Source organism: Hyla sarda, chromosome 10 (genome assembly GCF_029499605.1).
Source record: "Hyla sarda isolate aHylSar1 chromosome 10, aHylSar1.hap1, whole genome shotgun sequence".
Classification (NCBI taxonomy): domain Eukaryota; kingdom Metazoa; phylum Chordata; class Amphibia; order Anura; family Hylidae; genus Hyla; species Hyla sarda.
Window position 1 is genome coordinate 4,529,688 of NC_079198.1, and position 15,332 is coordinate 4,545,019.

Consider the following 15,332-nt stretch of genomic DNA (forward strand, 5'->3'; position numbering starts at 1 on the left):
CCAAGCTACTGTGGTACTACATGTCTCAGCATCTCCCATCAGCCACAGAGACGGGAGGTCACATGACCTGACACAGCCATAAATCCTGGGCAGGTTATTTGCAGACACCCTGCAGGCCCCTCTGACCCCCGGCTGGCAGGATGATTGTGGGGTTACTACAGGTCACATGGTCTATTCTTACAAATGCCGGACGTCCGGGCCCGATTATCTGAGCGCCCATCACTGGGCAAACAACAAGTCTGAGCCCAAAACCAATGTAAGGGGTAAAGCTCAGAGTCCCCACCCTCCATGGTGCCGCAGCACCCTTATGTCTGCTGAGAATGACCGCTGTACCCAGGGGAGGGCCCGGCTTATCTGAGCGCCCGTCACTGGGAAAACAACAAGCCCAAAACTAACACATGGGGCAAAGCTCAGAACCCTCCCCCCATGGAGCGGACGAGGATCTGCTGATCACAGGAGATGCCCCCTGACCTCTTATGACCATGCCAAAGACCATCCCACCGAGGGGGTGGGGGGGGGGGTAGGGGTACTGCTGCCAGGGCATCTCAAGGTAAGTGCTCACCTAACTCCCAACGTGTAACGACGCAGGTTTCAATGCCTTTATCTGCCACCCAGTGCAGCTTATAGCCGACACTACTGCTCACAATCCTGCAGCACAGCCGGCACTACTGCTCACAATCCTGCAGCACAGCCAGCACTACTGCTCACACTCCTGCTGCACAGCCGGCACTACTGCTCACAATCCTGCTGCACAGCCGGCACTACTGCTCACAATCCTGCTGCACAGCCGGCACTACTGCTCACAATCCTGCTGCACAGCCGGCACTACTGCTCACAATCCTGCAGCACGGCCGGCACTACTGCTCACAATCCTGCTGCACGGCCGACACTACTGCTCCCAATCCTGCTGCACGGCCGACACTACTGCTCCCAATCCTGCTGCACGGCCGGCACTACTGCTCACAATCCTGGTGCACGGCCGGCACTACTGCTCCCAATCCTGGTGCACGGCCGGCACTACTGCTCCCAATCCTGCTGCACGGCCGGCACTACTGCTCCCAATCCTGCTGCACGGCCGACACTACTGCTCCCAATCCTGGTGCACGGCCGACACTACTGCTCCCAATCCTGGTGCACGGCCGACACTACTGCTCCCAATCCTGGTGCACGGCCGACACTACTGCTCCCAATCCTGGTGCACAGCCGACACTACTGCTCCCAATCCTGGTGCACAGCCGGCACTACTGCTCCCAATCCTGGTGCACGGCCGACACTACTGCTCCCAATCCTGGTGCACGGCCGACACTACTGCTCCCAATCCTGGTGCACAGCCGGCACTACTGCTCACAATCCTGCTGCACAGCCGGCACTACTGCTCCCAATCCTGCTGCACAGCCGGCACTACTGCTCACAATCCTGCTGCACAGCCGGCACTACTGCTCACAATCCTGCTGCACAGCCGGCACTACTGCTCACAATCCTGCTGCACAGCCGGCACTACTGCTCACAATCCTGGTGCACAGCCGGCACTACTGCTCACAATCCTGCTGCACAGTCGGCACTACTGCTCCCAATCCTGCTGCACAGTCGGCACTACTGCTCCCAATCCTGCTGCACAGTCGGCACTACTGCTCCCAATCCTGCTGCACAGCCGGCACTACTGCTCCCAATCCTGCTGCACAGCTGGCACTACTGCTCACAATCCTGCTGCACAGCCGGCACTACTGCTCCCAATCCTGCTGCACAGTCGGCACTACTGCTCCCAATCCTGCTGCACAGTCGGCACTACTGCTCCCAATCCTGCTGCACAGCCGGCACTACTGCTCCCAATCCTGCTGCACAGCCGGCACTACTGCTCACAATCCTGCTGCACAGCCGGCACTACTGCTCACAATCCTGCTGCACAGCCGACACTACTGCTCACAATCCTGGTGCACAGCCGGCACTACTGCTCACAATCCTGCTGCACAGCCGACACTACTGCTTACAACAGCACCGTGACTGACAGCTGGCACTAATTCACACAATACACCCTGGCACAAAGCTGGTGCCTAGTTACCAAAATGAATCCTGGTGCACAGCTGGCACTACTAACAAAGCTCCTTTGAGTACAGTTGGCACTATTACTCACAATGCACCCTGGCGACCAGCTTGTAACCACTACCCACAATGCACCTTGGCTAACAGCTGGCACCCATTACCCACAATGCACCCTGGCGCATAGCTAGTACCCACTACCCACAATGCACCTTGGCTAACAGCTGGCACCCATTACCCACAATGCACCCTGGCTAACAGCTGGCACCCATTACCCACAATGCAGCTGACAGCTGGATATGGACCTGGCTCAGCCTTTGATGGAATCCACAGAGCAGAGGATTGAGGTGCGATGCTCTGCAGCACTGATGTCCCCCGAGGCCTCCGATTTCTCATCACTTGAAGGGAGGAACATACAATACAGCCGGTCGGTCCTCCGCCTGGTTAACCCTCTGTTCTCCTGAGGCTTCACACGACCCTGCACCCCAATAACTGAGCGGCCACAGAACAGAGCAGAGACTCCACATAGACAAGGGAACTACAACTACCAGCATGCCCCAAAAGCCTGCAGCTCTGAGGAGATTGTGCTTAACATATAGACGTCCTAAGAGAGACGTATAGACCATAGAGCAGTACAGACACACGGGGGATTACATATATAGTGTGTGTATGTATATATATAACCGTATATATAATGAGCCCTACATATATCTATAACTATAGGATCCTCTCTGTATATATAATGTACAGTCTATAGGATCCCCTCTGTATATGTACAGTCCATAGGATCCCCTCTGTATATGTACAGTCCATAGGATCCCCTCTGTATATGTACAGTCCATAGGATCCCCTCTGTATATATAATGTACAGTCTATAGGATCCCCTCTCTGTATATATAATGTACAGTCTATAGGATCCCCTCTGTATATATAATGTACAGTCTATAGGATCCCCTCTGTATATATAATGTACAGTCTATAGGATCCCCTCTGTATATGTACAGTCCATAGGATCCCCTCTGTATATGTACAGTCCATAGGATCCCCTCTGTATATGTACAGTCCATAGGATCCCCTCTGTATATATAATATACAGTCTATAGGATCCCCTCTCTGTATATATAATGTACAGTCTATAGGATCCCCTCTGTATATATAATATACAGTCTATAGGATCCCCTCTGTATATATAATATACAGTCTATAGGATCCCCTCTGTATATATAATATACAGTCTATAGGATCCCCTCTCTGTATATATAATGTACAGTCTATAGGATCCCCTCTCTGTATATATAATGTACAGTCTATAGGATCCCCTCTCTGTATATATAATGTACAGTCTATATGATCCCCTCTGTATATATAATGTACAGTCTATAGGATCCCCTCTCTGTATATATAATGTACAGTCTATAGGATCCCCTCTCTGTATATATAATGTACAGTCTATAGGATCCCCTCTGTATATATAATATACAGTCTATAGGATCCCCTCTCTGTATATATAATGTACAGTCTATAGGATCCCCTCTGTATATATAATGTACAGTCTATAGGATCCCCTCTGTATATATAATGTACAGTCTATAGGATCCCCTCTCTGTATATATAATGTACAGTCTATAGGATCCCCTCTGTATATATAATGTACAGTCTATAGGATCCCCTCTGTATATATAATGTACAGTCTATAGGATCCCCTCTGTATATATAATGTACAGTCTATAGGATCCCCTCTGTATATATAATGTACAGTCTATAGGATCCCCTCTGTATATATAATGTACAGTCTATAGGATCCCCTCTGTATATATAATGTACAGTCTATAGGATCCCCTCTCTGTATATATAATATACAGTCTACAGGATCCCCTCTGTATATATAATGTACAGTCTACAGGATCCCCTCTGTATATATAATGTACAGTCTACAGGATCCCCTCTGTATATATAATGTACAGTCTACAGGATCCCCTCTGTATATATAATGTACAGTCTACAGGATCCCCTCTGTATATATAATGTACAGTCTACAGGATCCCCTCTGTATATATAATGTACAGTCTACAGGATCCCCTCTGTATATATAATGTACAGTCTATAGGATCCCCTCTGTATATATAATGTACAGTCTACAGGATCCCCTCTGTATATATAATGTACAGTCTACAGGATCCCCTCTCTGTATATATAATGTACAGTCTACAGGATCCCCTCTCTGTATATATAATGTACAGTCTACAGGATCCCCTCTCTGTATATATAATGTACAGTCTACAGGATCCCCTCTCTGTATATATAATGTACAGTCTACAGGATCCCCTCTCTGTATATATAATGTACAGTCTACAGGATCCCCTCTCTGTATATATAATGTACAGTCTACAGGATCCCCTCTCTGTATATATAATGTACAGTCTATAGGATCCCCTCTCTGTATATATAATGTACAGTCTATAGGATCCCCTCTCTGTATATATAATGTACAGTCTATAGGATCCCCTCTCTGTATATATAATGTACAGTCTAAAGGATCCCCTCTCTGTATATATAATGTACAGTCTATAGGATCCCCTCTCTGTATATATAATGTACAGTCTATAGGATCCCCTCTCTGTATATATAATGTACAGTCTATAGGATCCCCTCTCTGTATATATAATGTACAGTCTATAGGATCCCCTCTCTGTATATATAATGTACAGTCTATAGGATCCCCTCTCTGTATATATAATGTACAGTCTATAGGATCCCCTCTCTGTATATATAATGTACAGTCTATAGGATCCCCTCTCTGTATATATAATGTACAGTCTATAGGATCCCCTCTCTGTATATATAATGTACAGTCTATAGGATCCCCTCTCTGTATATATAATGTACAGTCTATAGGATCCCCTCTCTGTATATATAATGTACAGTCTATAGGATCCCCTCTCTGTATATATAATGTACAGTCTATAGGATCCCCTCTCTGTATATATAATGTACAGTCTATAGGATCCCCTCTCTGTATATATAATGTACAGTCTATAGGATCCCCTCTGTATATATAATGTACAGTCTATAGGATCCCCTCTGTATATATAATGTACAGTCTATAGGATCCCCTCTCTGTATATATAATGTACAGTCTATAGGATCCCCTCTCTGTATATATAATGTACAGTCTATAGGATCCCCTCTCTGTATATATAATGTACAGTCTATAGGATCCCCTCTCTGTATATATAATGTACAGTCTATAGGATCCCCTCTCTGTATATATAATGTACAGTCTATAGGATCCCCTCTCTGTATATATAATGTACAGTCTATAGGATCCCCTCTGTATATATAATGTACAGTCTATAGGATCCCCTCTGTATATATAATGTACAGTCTATAGGATCCCCTCTGTATATATAATGTACAGTCTATAGGATCCCCTCTGTATATATAATGTACAGTCTATAGGATCCCCTCTCTGTATATATAATGTACAGTCTATAGGATCCCCTCTCTGTATATATAATGTACAGTCTATAGGATCCCCTCTCTGTATATATAATGTACAGTCTATAGGATCCCCTCTCTGTATATATAATGTACAGTCTATAGGATCCCCTCTCTGTATATATAATGTACAGTCTATAGGATCCCCTCTCTGTATATATAATGTACAGTCTATAGGATCCCCTCTGTATATATAATGTACAGTCTATAGGATCCCCTCTGTATATATAATCTACAGTCTATAGGATCCCCTCTGTATATATAATCTACAGTCTATAGGATCCCCTCTGTATATATAATCTACAGTCTACAGGATCCCCTCTCTGTATATATAATGTACAGTCTACAGGATCCCCTCTCTGTATATATAATGTACAGTCTACAGGATCCCCTCTCTGTATATATAATGTACAGTCTACAGGATCCCCTCTCTGTATATATAATGTACAGTCTACAGGATCCCCTCTGTATATATAATGTACAGTCTACAGGATCCCCTCTCTGTATATATAATGTACAGTCTATAGGATCCCCTCTGTATATATAATGTACAGTCTATAGGATCCCCTCTGTATATATAATGTACAGTCTATAGGATCCCCTCTGTATATATAATGTACAGTCTATAGGATCCCCTCTCTGTATATATAATGTACAGTCTACAGGATCCCCTCTGTATATATAATGTACAGTCTACAGGATCCCCTCTGTATATATAATGTACAGTCTACAGGATCCCCTCTGTATATATAATGTACAGTCTATAGGATCCCCTCTCTGTATATATAATGTACAGTCTATAGGATCCCCTCTGTATATATAATGTACAGTCTATAGGATCCCCTCTGTATATATAATGTACAGTCCATAGGATCCCCTCTGTATATATAATGTACAGTCTATAGGATCCCCTCTGTATATATAATGTACAGTCTATAGGATCCCCTCTCTGTATATATAATGTACAGTCTATAGGATCCCCTCTGTATATATAATGTACAGTCTATAGGATCCCCTCTCTGTATATATAATGTACAGTCTATAGGATCCCCTCTCTGTATATATAATGTACAGTCTACAGGATCCCCTCTGTATATATAATGTACAGTCTACAGGATCCCCTCTCTGTATATATAATGTACAGTCCATAGGATCCCCTCTCTGTATATATAATGTACAGTCTATAGGATCCCCTCTCTGTATATATAATGTACAGTCTACAGGATCCCCTCTGTATATATAATGTACAGTCTATAGGATCCCCTCTGTATATATAATGTACAGTCCATAGGATCCCCTCTGTATATATAATGTACAGTCCATAGGATCCCCTCTGTATATATAATGTACAGTCCATAGGATCCCCTCTCTGTATATATAATGTACAGTCTATAGGATCCCCTCTCTGTATATATAATGTACAGTCTATAGGATCCCCTCTCTGTATATATAATGTACAGTCTATAGGATCCCCTCTCTGTATATATAATGTACAGTCTACAGGATCCCCTCTCTGTATATATAATGTACAGTCTACAGGATCCCCTCTGTATATATAATGTACAGTCTACAGGATCCCCTCTCTGTATATATAATGTACAGTCTACAGGATCCCCTCTCTGTATATATAATGTACAGTCTATAGGATCCCCTCTCTGTATATATAATGTACAGTCTATAGGATCCCCTCTCTGTATATATAATGTACAGTCTATAGGATCCCCTCTCTGTATATATAATGTACAGTCTATAGGATCCCCTCTCTGTATATATAATGTACAGTCTATAGGATCCCCTCTGTATATATAATGTACAGTCTATAGGATCCCCTCTGTATATATAATGTACAGTCTATAGGATCCCCTCTGTATATATAATGTACAGTCTATAGGATCCCCTCTGTATATATAATGTACAGTCTATAGGATCCCCTCTGTATATATAATGTACAGTCTATAGGATCCCCTCTGTATATATAATGTACAGTCTATAGGATCCCCTCTCTGTATATATAATGTACAGTCTATAGGATCCCCTCTGTATATAATGTACAGTCTATTGGACTCCCTGCAGGTATATATATATATAAAGCACAGGGTGTACAGGGTGTATATGTATATAGAATGCACGGTGTGTACAGGTATATATATATATATATATATAGCACAGTGTGTAGAGGTGTGTACTGGTATATATATATAACGCACAGTGTGTACAGGTGTATATATATATATATATATATAACGCACGGTGTGTACAGGTGTATATATATATAGCACAGTGTGTAGAGGTGTGTACAGTATATAGAAAGCACGGTGTGTACAGGTATATATATAACGCACAGTGTGTACAGGTGTATATATATATATATATAACGCACGGTGTGTAGAGGTGTGTACAGTATATAGAAAGCACGGTGTGTAGAGGTGTATATATATATATAACACACAGTGTGTAGAGGTGTATATATAACGCACGGTGTGTACAGGTGTGTGTGTGTGTATATATATATAGCACAGTGTGTAGAGGTGTGTACAGTATATAGAAAGCACGGTGTGTAGAGGTGTATATATATATATAACACACAGTGTGTAGAGGTGTATATATAACGCACGGTGTGTACAGGTGTGTGTGTGTGTATATATATATAGCACAGTGTGTAGAGGTGTGTACAGTATATAGAAAGCACGGTGTGTAGAGGTGTATATATATATATAACACACAGTGTGTAGAGGTGTATATATAACGCACGGTGTGTAGAGGGTGTATATATATATATATAACGCACGGTGTGTAGAGGGTGTATATATATATATATATAACGCACGGTGTGTAGAGGGTGTATATATATATATATATATAACGCACGGTGTGTAGAGGGTGTATATATATATATATATATAACGCACGGTGTGTAGAGGGTGTATATATATATATATATATATATAACGCACGGTGTGTAGAGGTGTATATATATATATATAACGCACGGTGTGTAGAGGTGTATATATAACGCACAGTATGTAGAGGTGTATATATATATATATATAACACACGGTGTGTAGAGGTGTATATATAACGCACAGTATGTAGAGGTGTATATATATATAACACACGGTGTGTAGAGGTGTATATATAACGCACGGTGTGTAGAGGTGTATATATAACGCACGGTGTGTACAGGTGTATATATACATATAACGCACGGTGTGTAGAGGTGTATATATACATATAACGCACGGTGTGTAGAGGTGTATATATATATATATATAACGCACGGTGTGTACAGGTGTATATATACATATAACGCACGGTGTGTAGAGGTGTATATATATATATATATAACGCACGGTGTGTACAGGTGTATATATACATATAACGCACGGTGTGTAGAGGTGTATATATATATATATATATATATATATATAACGCACGGTGTGTACAGGTGTATATATACATATAACGCACGGTGTGTAGAGGTGTATATAAACACACAGTGTGTACAGGTGTGTGTGTGTGTATGTATATATATATGTATATGTATATGTATATATATATATATATATATATATATATATAACGCACGGTGTGTACAGGGCGCTCATGTTTATCGCTCGTCACCTTCTTCACGGACAGGTTGATGTTCTCCAGGATCCGGTCCTTCACCTCCCGCGGATCCATCCGCCCCGACCGCCCGGCTCCCGACCTCCGGAGCCGTCATGTGACAGACAGGAAGTGACATCATCCCAAGAGGGGCGGTACGACGCTGGAACAGAAGTGTAGAGGGCGTGGTTATGCTAACGAAGCAATACATTGCTAGAGGCATACAGGGGGTGGGCGGAGCACGGCAGGAGTGGGAGGGACTACAGTTGTTTTGATTCCCGACACGTGACTCGCGAGGTCTCGAGTGGAGCGCAGGACGTGGATTCCTTCGGACTACAACTCCCAGCATGTCCCCCATTAACCATACACTGTGGGAGTGTCAGTGATACTGGGCGGGGAGCAGCTGTTCTCAGCAACCAATCACGTCCCTGCTCTGATATCTTACAAAATGAAAGCATCGCTCTAATTGGTGCCGGAACGCTCAGCCGTATCCTAGCAACAAGCGGTAATGACGTCATCCCTGTTAGAACCACAGACACAACGAGCGTCCAGAGATGAAGGGGTGTGTGACGCCCCCCAGAGGATGAGGGACCAGAACATGGGGGCAGGACTACAAGTCCCAGCAGGACCGGACTGCCACTGTACGGGACATTTACACTATGGCGCACAGTTTACGGGACATTTACACTATAGCGCACAGTTTACGGGGACATTTACACTATAGAGCACAGTTTACGGGACATTTACACTATAGAGCACAGTTTACGGGACATTTACACTATAGCGCACAGTTTACGGGACATTTACACTATAGCGCACAGTTTACGGGACATTTACACTATAGAGCACAGTTTACGGGACATTTACACTATAGAGCACAGTTTACGGGACATTTACACTATAGAGCACAGTGTACGGGACATTTACACTATAGAGCACAGTTTACGGGACATTTACACTATAGAGCACAGTTTACGGGACATTTACACTATAGAGCACAGTTTACGGGACATTTACACTATAGAGCACAGTTTACGGGGACATTTACACTATAGAGCACAGTTTACAGGACATTTACACTATAGAGCACAGTTTACGGGACATTTACACTATAGAGCACAGTTTACGGGACATTTACACTATAGAGCACAGTTTACGGGACATTTACAGTATAGAGCACAGTTTACGGGACATTTACACTATAGAGCACAGTTTACGGGGACATTTACACTATAGAGCACAGTTTACGGGACATTTACAGTATAGAGCACAGTTTACGGGGACATTTACACTATAGAGCACAGTTTACGGGGACATTTACACTATAGAGCACAGTTTACAGGACATTTACACTATAGAGCACAGTTTACAGGACATTTACACTATAGAGCACAGTTTACGGGACATTTACACTATAGCGCACAGTTTACGGCACATTTACACTATAGAGCACAGTTTACGGGACATTTACACTATAGAGCACAGTTTACGGGACATTTACACTATAGAGCACAGTTTACGGGACATTTACACTATAGAGCACAGTTTACGGGACATTTACACTATAGAGCACAGTTTACGGGGACATTTACACTATAGAGCACAGTTTACGGGACATTTACACTATAGAGCACAGTTTACGGGGACATTTACACTATAGAGCACAGTTTACGGGACATTTACAGTATAGAGCACAGTTTACGGGGACATTTACACTATAGAGCACAGTTTACGGGACATTTACACTATAGAGCACAGTTTACGGGGACATTTACACTATAGAGCACAGTTTACGGGACATTTACACTATAGAGCACAGTTTACGGGGACATTTACACTATAGAGCACAGTTTACGGGACATTTACACTATAGAGCACAGTTTACGGGACATTTACACTATAGAGCACAGTGTACGGGACATTTACACTATAGAGCACAGTTTACGGGACATTTACAGTATAGAGCACAGTTTACGGGACATTTACACTATAGAGCAGTTTACGGGACATTTACACTATAGCGCACAGTTTACAGGACATTTACACTATAGCGCACAGTTTACGGGACATTTACACTATAGAGCACAGTTTACGGGACATTTACACTATAGAGCACAGTTTACGGGACATTTACAATATAGCGCACAGTTTACGGGACATTTACACTATAGAGCACAGTTTACGGGACATTTACACTATAGAGCACAGTTTACGGGGACATTTACACTATAGAGCACAGTTTACGGGACATTTACACTATAGAGCACAGTTTACGGGACATTTACACTATAGCGCACAGTTCACGGGACATTTACACTATAGAGCACAGTTTACGGCACATTTACACTATAGAGCACAGTTTACGGGACATTTACACTATAGAGCACAGTTTACGGGGACATTTACACTATAGAGCACAGTTTACAGGACATTTACACTATAGAGCACAGTTTACGGGACATTTACACTATAGAGCACAGTTTATGGCACATTTACACTATAGAGCACAGTTTACGGGACATTTACACTATAGAGCACAGTTTACGGGGACATTTACACTATAGAGCACAGTTTACGGGACATTTACACTATAGAGCACAGTTTACGGGACATTTACACTATAGAGCACAGTGTACGGGACATTTACACTATAGAGCACAGTTTACGGGACATTTACACTATGGCGCACAGTTTACGGGACATTTACACTATAGCGCACAGTTTACGGGGACATTTACACTATAGAGCACTGTTTACGGGACATTTACACTATAGAGCACAGTTTACGGGACATTTACACTATAGCGCACAGTTTACGGGACATTTACACTATAGCGCACAGTTTACGGGACATTTACACTATAGAGCACAGTTTACGGGACATTTACACTATAGAGCACAGTTTACGGGACATTTACACTATAGAGCACAGTTTACGGGGACATTTACACTATAGAGCACAGTTTACAGGACATTTACACTATAGAGCACAGTTTACGGGACATTTACAGTATAGAGCACAGTTTACGGGACATTTACACTATAGAGCACAGTTTACGGGGACATTTACACTATAGAGCACAGTTTACGGGACATTTACAGTATAGAGCACAGTTTACGGGGACATTTACACTATAGAGCACAGTTTACGGGGACATTTACACTATAGAGCACAGTTTACAGGACATTTACACTATAGAGCACAGTTTACGGGACATTTACACTATAGAGCACAGTTTACGGGACATTTACACTATAGCGCACAGTTTACGGCACATTTACACTATAGAGCACAGTTTACGGGGACATTTACACTATAGAGCACAGTTTACGGGACATTTACACTATAGAGCACAGTTTACGGGACATTTACACTATAGAGCACAGTTTACGGGACATTTACACTATAGAGCACAGTTTACGGGACATTTACACTATAGAGCACAGTTTACGGGGACATTTACACTATAGAGCACAGTTTACGGGACATTTACACTATAGAGCACAGTTTACGGGGACATTTACACTATAGAGCACAGTTTACGGGACATTTACAGTATAGAGCACAGTTTACGGGGACATTTACACTATAGAGCACAGTTTACGGGACATTTACACTATAGAGCACAGTTTACGGGGACATTTACACTATAGAGCACAGTTTACGGGACATTTACACTATAGAGCACAGTTTACGGGGACATTTACACTATAGAGCACAGTTTACGGGACATTTACACTATAGAGCACAGTTTACGGGACATTTACACTATAGAGCACAGTGTACGGGACATTTACACTATAGAGCACAGTTTACGGGACATTTACAGTATAGAGCACAGTTTACGGGACATTTACACTATAGAGCAGTTTACGGGACATTTACACTATAGCGCACAGTTTACAGGACATTTACACTATAGCGCACAGTTTACGGGACATTTACACTATAGAGCACAGTTTACGGGACATTTACACTATAGAGCACAGTTTACGGGACATTTACAATATAGCGCACAGTTTACGGGACATTTACACTATAGAGCACAGTTTACGGGACATTTACACTATAGAGCACAGTTTACGGGGACATTTACACTATAGAGCACAGTTTACGGGACATTTACACTATAGAGCACAGTTTACGGGACATTTACACTATAGCGCACAGTTCACGGGACATTTACACTATAGAGCACAGTTTACGGCACATTTACACTATAGAGCACAGTTTACGGGACATTTACACTATAGAGCACAGTTTACGGGGACATTTACACTATAGAGCACAGTTTACAGGACATTTACACTATAGAGCACAGTTTACGGGACATTTACACTATAGAGCACAGTTTACAGGACATTTACACTATAGAGCACAGTTTACGGGACATTTACACTATAGAGCACAGTTTACGGGACATTTACACTATAGAGCACAGTTTACAGGACATTTACACTATAGAGCACAGTTTACGGGACATTTACACTATAGAGCACAGTTTACAGGACATTTACACTATAGAGCACAGTTTACGGGACATTTACACTATAGAGCACAGTTTACGGGACATTTACACTATAGAGCACAGTTTACGGGACATTTATACTATAGAGCACAGTTTACGGGACATTTACAGTATACACTATGCTGGGTGGTATAGTTTTGCAACAGCTGGAGGCACCCTGGTTGGGAAACACTGGGCTACAGATACAAAGTTAGTTCACAAGCCCAGTTGGCAGAAGTTACTGTATTTTTTATTTTATTTTGTATTTCCCTGTGACAAACCCATTAGAACAGTGAAAACATTGAAGTAAAAGAGGAACAGATGGAGGAAGTTGGCGATGGACAACGCCGTTTCTATTTCCCCCAACGAAGACGTAGAGAGCTTCCTAGAATGTCACATAGCGCAAGGTGGAGGTAAGTGTAAGGTAACTTACAGTACATTGGCTCGTAGCGAACTTCGCAGCTCGGCTGTTGATTACTTTAGTCTGCGTAAAATAATTCAGCTTTCCAAGGGCTCCAGTTGCCTGGAAAATATGGATACGGACCTGGGAGACCCAAGACTGTCATCCCGGACTTTCCCAGGCAACCAGAGCCCTTGGAAAGCTGAACTAATTTACGCAGACTAAAGTAATCAACAGCCGAGCTGCGAGGTTCGCTACGAGCCAATGTACTGTAAGTTACCTTACACTTACCTCCACCTTGCGCTATGTGACATTCTAGGAAGCTTTCTACGTTTTCGTTGGGGAAATAGAAACGGCGTTGTCCATCGCCAACTTCCTCCACCTGTTCCCCTTTTACTACAATATAAAGATAGGGGATAACATGTCTTTGGCCGGATGACCCCTTTACGCCCATTACTACTTTTCGGGTGCTCTCATCTTTCTGCCCCCTCCAAGATTATTTTTCAACAACAGGTGAACTTCTCAAGTTCTAATTCTCCTTCAACTGTTTCAGCGCTAAAAAGGTCCCTTTTATGGAGGAAACCAAGGCACGCACTCTCTGGTTTGTGCTGTTCTTAAAGGGGTACTCCGGTGGAAAAAAACATTTTTTAAATTAACTGGTCCCAGAAATGTAAATAGATTTGTAAATTACTTCTATTAAAAAATCTTTACCCTTCCAGTACTTTTTAGCAGCTGTATGCTAAAGAAAAAATTATTTGTGTCTTGTCCACAGTGCTCTCTGCTCTGGATTTTCTCCTGCTCTGGACAGTTCCTGATACGGGCATCAGGTGTCAGCAGAGAGCACTGTGCACAAGACAAAAAGAAATTAAAAAAGAAAAGAATTTCCTCTGTAGCATACAGCTGCTAAAAAGTACTGGAAGGGCAAAGATTTTTTTTTAAATAGAAGTTATGTACAAATCTATTTAACTTTCTGGCACCAATTGATTTAAAAAAATAAAATAAAAAAAAGTTTTCCACCGGAGTACCCCTTTAATCAGATGGAGCCTGGCCAGGGCCAAAGTTTATTCGCCCTCTAACAGACCCAGGAAGACCCCTGAAGACCCAAAGGTTTGTCCTTAAAGAGTACCTGCCATCAACTTAATTGTCCCAACCCCTCCCTCCCCCCCCCCATCTGTCCCTGACACTCACTGACTCTATCCTTGTCTTTATTGTTTCCTAAAACTGTATATAAATACCTTTTTCACATTCACTGGAGCTGCTCAGGCCCCTGCCGTGTGTGAGGGAGC

The 15,332-nt window shown here is 42.6% G+C and overlaps 1 protein-coding gene across 4 annotated transcripts in view; it reads right to left on the reverse strand.

Moving 5' to 3' along the window:
- Positions 1-9,359, reverse strand: part of PLEKHM2 (pleckstrin homology and RUN domain containing M2) — a 32,384-nt gene extending 23,025 nt beyond the window's left edge. For all 4 annotated transcript variants that reach the window (XM_056541630.1, XM_056541627.1, XM_056541628.1 and 1 more), the window contains exon 1: positions 9,157-9,359. In XM_056541630.1, coding sequence (XP_056397605.1) covers positions 9,157-9,216 — 60 coding nt within the window. In that variant the 5' untranslated portion in view covers positions 9,217-9,359. The remainder of the gene's footprint in view (positions 1-9,156) is intronic.
- Positions 9,360-15,332: the final 5,973 nt, after the last annotated feature.